This window comes from Pelmatolapia mariae, linkage group LG10_11 (assembly GCF_036321145.2).
Source record: "Pelmatolapia mariae isolate MD_Pm_ZW linkage group LG10_11, Pm_UMD_F_2, whole genome shotgun sequence".
Lineage (NCBI taxonomy): Eukaryota > Metazoa > Chordata > Actinopteri > Cichliformes > Cichlidae > Pelmatolapia > Pelmatolapia mariae.
Window position 1 is genome coordinate 17,591,278 of NC_086236.1, and position 6,667 is coordinate 17,597,944.

The 6,667-nt window shown below is 40.0% G+C and overlaps 2 protein-coding genes across 2 annotated transcripts in view; one reads left to right on the forward strand and one right to left on the reverse strand.

Moving 5' to 3' along the window:
* The window catches only part of alox5ap (arachidonate 5-lipoxygenase-activating protein), a 27,030-nt gene extending 25,527 nt beyond the window's left edge, over positions 1-1,503 (forward strand). The window contains exons 6-7 of the mRNA XM_063486217.1: positions 1,108-1,189; positions 1,268-1,503. Coding sequence (XP_063342287.1) covers positions 1,108-1,189; positions 1,268-1,430 — 245 coding nt within the window. The 3' untranslated portion in view covers positions 1,431-1,503. The remainder of the gene's footprint in view (positions 1-1,107; positions 1,190-1,267) is intronic.
* Positions 1,504-1,605: 102 nt separating this feature from the next.
* Positions 1,606-3,211, reverse strand: LOC134637201 (mesenteric estrogen-dependent adipogenesis protein-like). The gene is made up of 5 exons (XM_063487564.1): positions 2,937-3,211; positions 2,694-2,830; positions 2,294-2,409; positions 2,043-2,210; positions 1,606-1,932 (listed from the first exon to the last, which is right to left on the reverse strand). Exons 1-5 carry the CDS (start codon positions 3,134-3,136, stop codon positions 1,918-1,920), a joined length of 636 nt encoding a protein of 211 aa, XP_063343634.1. The 5' UTR covers positions 3,137-3,211; the 3' UTR covers positions 1,606-1,917.
* Between the last annotated feature and the right edge of the window lie 3,456 nt (positions 3,212-6,667).

The window sequence follows — 6,667 nt, forward strand, 5'->3', positions numbered from 1 at the left end:
GGATGTTAGCCTGTTCAATGTTAGCCTGTTAGCAAACACACATCGAAATCAGTTTCGATTTGTGTTTGGGATTATTGTCCTGTTCAAACACCCAACAGTTTTTCAACAACTGTGTTTCAACAAGTTTTAACCGTCTGGCTGCTGATTTAAGATGATGTTCAAGAATTTGGATGTAATCCTTCTTTTTCATTATTCCATCCACTTTGTGAAATATACCAGTACTACTGGAGGCAAAACACCCTCAGAGCGTGATGCTACCACCACCATGTTTGACCTTTTGCCATTGCGAGCAAATAGCTTAATTTTTCTCTCGTCTGACCACTAAACTTTTCTCTTCACTTGTTGGCCTGTTTCTCTGTATTACCTGACCTTACCTAAAATACCTTAAAATTAGTGCTGTCAGCATTAATCTTGTTAAAATGACGTTAACGCCATAACCGCATTAACACCGCAAATCTCCGTTAGCGAGTTAGCGTGGCTCGCCCCGTGCGAGGGGCTGCACGGCGCTAATGCGTTAACGACCTTGCTAACGCGTTGACGTTGTGCAGCGCTCGCACGGGGCGATCCACGCTAACGGAGATTTGCGGTGTTAATGCGGTTATGGCGTTAACGTCATTTTAACAAGATTAATGCTGACAGCACTACTTATACTATAAAGCACCCTGAGGAGACCGCTCTCATGATTTTGTGCTATATAAATAAAACTGAATCGAATTCCTTTTCATTCTTTTTCGGTATTCACGTTCATGATGATATTCTACTTCTGACCACAACTGTATATAAACACTTATGTAAGAAACTTTACATAACAGTTACAACATTCAGTAGTATAGGATTGGATAACTGGATTTTTCCTCATAAACAGTGCGTGCAGTGTGAGTTGGTCAGGGTGTTTTGTACTTATGAGCTCTCTCCAGTAAAATGCAAAATGGGCCTACGCTCTGTTTGGGTGCAGATGTCACAAGAATGAAGCACACTATTAGCTGAAATATTACTGTTTGTGCCACAGAGTTGAGGTTGACTAAGTGGAAAAAGACCTAAACCATATAAGACCCACAGCGTATTATGAAACCACATACAGAATCTTTTTCTGTCCTCTGTTTGAAGCTCCCGCTGCTTTCGCTGGGATCATCTATCTCGTCGTCAGGCAGAAGTACTTTGTTGGATACTTGGGACAAACCTCTCAAAGGTAAATTCCTACAGACCCAGTAGCATGTATTCTATGTGTTTAGAAGCAGTATCGCACTAATTTTTCACATCTGTACAGCACCCCAGGTTACCTGTTTGGAAAACGGGTCATCACCTTCCTTTCCCTGATGTGTGTCATTGGCATTGCCAACTACCTGCTGGTGCGCTTCTACGGCAGCGACTATAAAGAATACGTGGAAACCATCACTAACGCTGCAACTGCTCTTCTGCTTATCCCTTAAATGAGTTTGTGTCATTTAACCTTTCCACATGAATAATTTAGCTCCTGGATTTCTGTTGCATTAAAAAACACTGTTTAAAAGATTCATTGCATTTTTTGGAAAAATAATAAAATAATTCTCACAAACAAATATTGATTTGACATTACAAAATCTGTAAACATTTTATTTTGCAGCAGCACAAATTTGATCACCATAAAACCCCTCAAACAGTACAACAATTAAAAATCATGTAAAAACAAATATTTACACACACAAAACAATCTTTATGACATTCAGAAAGTCTTTTCAGTCCTTGTCAGTAGCTTCCACCCACTGAACAGACAGAAAATCTGGACTCAGATCCTAAAATCTCCAGAGGTAGGAGAGCCGTCGGTCTGGCAGGATAATATTTTAACCATTCATCTATTTTACTGAAGAAGCAAAAACAAACTCCAGTTAAAGTGAACAGTTAAACTCAACTTCGCATCATTCTTCATCCTCAGCTGGCTCATGTCATTCTCAACTGTAATAAGAAGAGATGCAAGAAAAGCAAAGTTAGAAAACACCTGCAACTAAAGAGACTCAAAAACATGGATTTAGTTTAAGATCTGATAAGAACAATTCGAGACGCACCTTAAATGTTCTTTTGCTGAAGCCAAGCCAGTGTGGAAAGTCAAATAGAGCATCAGAATAATATTTGAGGGTGAAGGAGGCGTCTCTCCACACAGGCTTGACCTTCATGAGGTCGTCAGATATGAGGTTTTTTGCTGCCCAGCTCTCCATTTCTTCAGTCAGGTCAATCTGAAATGAAGGGAAAGGTAACATTTAAGTGATTCTGAATAAAAGAGGCTCATGCAGCAGAAACCCCATGAAGTCCTGCTCACATCCACTCTGTAGCTTTCTCCAGCAACAGAAGAGATGGTCCCATCCATGCCTCTCTCCAGCTGCCACTTGATGAACGGCTCGTTTCCGTCGATGCACACCACATACCGCTTCACCACTGAAACGCAGTTGGGAGAAATACATGAGGGAAACAGAAAAAAGGTCAGAAAAGGAGAGAGTTTGCGCAGAAACATGGTGTAAGAAGCATGCTTTCACTGTAATGTGAACTCCACCCAAATCTGGAGACCTGCATGAGTCAGCTGTGCCAGCGAGCAGAACACAGCTGTAACATACTGACTGGCTCTATAACTGACAACACAAGAGTTATTTTCACCACTGTCAGCTCTTTGTACTGTGTGTAATTACGGTTAGATGACAGCTTGTGTGTAGGGAGACACTTACCGCTGAGTTCTCTGGCTGCCTTTTTGTTGCTCACTGAGGATTGTTCTTCGCAGGCTGAAATCAGCAGATAGATCTCCTTGCACAGCAGACTCTTCCTCATGCTGCTGTATTCCCACAAGTTGTGCATTTTGACTTTTCTGTGGCCAAAAGCAAAACAGAAAGAGTTTCATATTCATTGCTTGTGCACATGAACGCATAAATAAATAAATATACATTTGGGTGTGCATTTCTGTCTTTTCTCACCTTCCCAGCGAGTTGTGGAAAACGATCTTCTTCCCGTAGGACTGGAAGTCGTCGATGAGCACCAGGCTCTTCTCCTCGTTGCAGCGGACTCGGTAACCCGATCCAAGAGTCTCCACAGAGAAACCTGGCGGTGGATTTCTCACAAACTCCTCCACTTCTGTCACTCTCATCCTGCTGCCCGACTGCTTGTTTACCGGCATGCTGTCACGTTTTCTTCTCTCACCTCCTGCCGACGTTTATGCGGTCTAGTTGATGGACTTCCGAGCCTTTAGTAACGCCCACCGACTGCCAAGTCTGAAGAGATGAACTGATATGATTTCCGCTCACTTTGAGCCAGAATAAAAGCCTTTAGTTACCGCGCTATGGAGGTGATCCATAGCTGCTTGATCAGGTGATTCAACCTTTTAACTCATCCTATTTAAAGACGCCAGCGGCCGATTCCAGCTTCTCAGAAGGAAAGATCGAAGAAGAAGGAAGATTTTTGCATAATTGCAGCTGAAATGTATCATAAAAATGCAGTGTCTGTACACGATTAAATAAATATGATTATACGTCTATCTGTGAATGTTTAGAGGGAATAACGTGGTTTGAACTGTTGGCCAAATAAAACATGGTGATGACGTCGCGCTTGAAATTAATTTGATCCGTTTTCATTAGAATTGTTTTCTAATTTTTTTTTGTTAAATAGGTCAAGCAATTAATCATAGCCCATAGGCAAGGGGTGTCAAACATAGAGCACTGGGGCCAGAATTGCCCGGCAAAAAACGAATCTGGCCCACTGAACAGCTTTGGAAAATGTATTTCTGGTTTTTCACTATCTAAAGTAAAAATGCGTGTGATTTTTTCATAGTGGGCCCACAGTAACAAAAAAAACCCTCATATTTTTTTTAATTACAGGACATTCTGATCAGTGTGCAATCTCTCCTGTATTTTACAAACCTATTACTTATACTTTATGAGAGTCATGTGGACAAATTTATTCCATTTACTACAGCAGCATTTTTTCAACGTGTAGAAAAACTGAAACTTACTTTTGAAGTTGTACTTTTTATTTTATTAAAAGATATCTGGGGGATTCAGTGTGTAGTTAAACTTCGGTACACTGACAGAAACGGGAGTTTCATTGTGGTCTGGCCGTCATATACAGGTTAACTGAGAAAATATGAGTCCTTGGTGCTGTTATTTTGAATTCACTTTTGTTTACTTTGAATTTAGTAGAGTAGAGCATGATGGATCAGCTTTTATCAAATGACCTACATATATATGCACGTGTAAGCCTGCACAAACAGAGACACAATGACAACGCAGAGCATTTTAAAACATTGCTGGTTAATGAATAACCTAACCTGTGTTTCTGCTTCATTCCAACAGTCTGCCCCACTTATGGGAATTTCTGATCACGTTGCAGGCCCTGTGCTCAAGCTTATCTCTATGAGCAAGTGGTTATATTGTTGTTTTATTTAACTTCAGATCACATTTACAAATCACATATCGCTCATGTTTTGCCATTCCTGCACAGGCTCCAGTCTCTGTTCAAAATTGAGCCAGCTTAGAAATAACTAGTTACGCTAACATGCATTGAGAGAGTCACAGTGCTGACCACCTCACCGCTATGCTGCCAATGGAGCAGCATATCGATTTTGATTTACCTGGTAAGGTGGGGAGGCGAACTCTGAGCGGGCTCTCACTGCTGGGGTCGAGTGCACCTACTGGGGGACAGTGTGAGGCAGACTGGTGTCCTAAGGCGAGCTGGACACCAGCCAGCTCGCCTTAGGACAATATCTTCCGTGGATCAGAACACTCACTTGATCTTGATAAATTCAGGAGTTTAAAGCAATTTTGGCAAGTGATTTTTTTTGTCTCTGTTTGAAAGGAAGCAGAAATCGGTTCATCTCTTTCTATTGCTGTTAACTGATTATTTGTATTAAACTGTTCATTAAAAAAATCAGAATATCTGACAGCGGTGTTTTGGAAATAGGTTTTCATTATTTTTTATTTTTTCCATTGCATTCTGTAGACAAAACATTTACCCAGCAAAGTGAGAGCCCAGTTAGTTCAGTGCATTAAATGATCAAATGTGGTTCTGTAGGTGAGACTTTAACACTCCAGAGGCTTATAAAAGAAATCTAATAGAAGAGGAAATGGAAAAAGAAACACCAAAATCAAAGTAAAAATATATGATCAGAGACAAGAAACACACAAAAATGTTACAATTCTTCATAAAAGCAAAAAAAAATAAACACATGCACATACAGCACATACAGTGCTGGTAGAAGAAATAAGGACTTTCCATCATCATGCAGAAAATGTGAAGTCTCTGAGACAGCACGTATAGTTATCAAATTCATCTGTAATGAACACAGTGAATAGTTACAGTATGACAATAATACCTGATGTTCCACACATCATCCATTACATGAGTTTTCACAGGTACGCTACAGCAGACACAAAGTTACCTCTAATATTTCTAACTCACCTAATGGCTCATGTCTGCTTTCTGCGTCACAGAGGCAGACATGAGAGTCACACCTGGCCAATATTGCCCTGTGGTAGCTGGGATAGGCTCCAGCCCCGTCCCCTGATGAGGATAAATAGAGGGAATGGATGGATAATGGCTCAATCTTGAATGAAAAGACAAAAAATAGGGGAAAAAATCAGCCTGTCATCTACACTTTATTTCATTTGCCCGAACATTTTCTATCATGTACGACAGAAAAGCCAACAGATCTCATGTTTCACAAGCAAGAAATGTATATTTTGTTAAATGATTGCAACTAATTGCATCTAAATAATCATTGATAAGACCCCTAAATGGTGCTACTCCCTTCATAACCTCTTTTCAAAGGCTATGGATCAAGTGACCTGGTGACCAGTTGGTTTGAGTACATATCACAGGCTACAGTGCACATATTGTTGGGGATAAGTGAACAACATTTGCACTACTTTAGCTAAATTCATAGTAAAGGCAAACACGGAAAAAGGTTTGTGAAATTCTCTGAAGTACAGCGTCAACCATACAGGGATATGCTCATCTCTGATGGTATAATATCCCTGTTGTCTTTTTGTTTTTGTTTTTTTTTTTAACAAGAAATGAGTGTACTGAAGGAAACTATAAGTAAGACAGAAAACATAAATAACGTATCTTGTGAAGTATGTGTTTTTTACACAAGACCGACTTTGTCAAATGTGCTTTATTGTTTACTACAATGTATTAAGAGAGTGTTGTCAGCATTTCCTGACTTTCCTTCTCATCTTTGCTCCTCAAACACTTAAAAAGTTTCAGGCACTCAGAAATCTGCATGCTTTGTTGTTGTCATAGCCACTTCAGCTCTGCTGTCTGTAAATGATCTGTGATTGTTTCCTAGGCTCTGGTCGCAGGTGACCTCAAAATATGCTAATAACAGCTTGTGTTTACGCTTGTTCTGGTCGCAGTTGCATGGATGCTTATCACACTTTCTTAGTATTAATGTCATGTCTGACTCATAAATGAATGTAAAGGAGAGTCTAAACATTGCACACCCACACAGAGAATTTAATTTATGATATAAAGGCAAACAGATGAGAGCAGCGTTTGCTCTCTGCTTGTAGATCACAGCATGTTTCTGAGAAGAACAAAATCACACCTGCTTCTGAATTTAGTGGTGCTTACATTATATGTCGAAAGGTGTGTGGACACACATTATATTCATATGTAAAAAGGTTAGAGAAATTATTTCAAACGATAGACAAGA

What these genes read in the sequence shown, in the direction of transcription:
- LOC134637201 (XM_063487564.1), bottom strand. Translation starts at nt 3,136, where the DNA reads ATGCCGGTAAACAAGCAGTCGGGCAGCAGGATGAGAGTGACAGAAGTG. An exon ending in GGCAGCCAGAGAACTCAGCG is followed by an intron (nt 2,410 to 2,693) that starts GTAAGTGTCTCC and finishes ACTGCGTTTCAG; the next exon opens with TGGTGAAGCGGTATGTGGTG. An exon ending in GAGAAAGCTACAGAGTGGAT is followed by an intron (nt 2,211 to 2,293) that starts GTGAGCAGGACT and finishes CCTTCATTTCAG; the next exon opens with ATTGACCTGACTGAAGAAAT.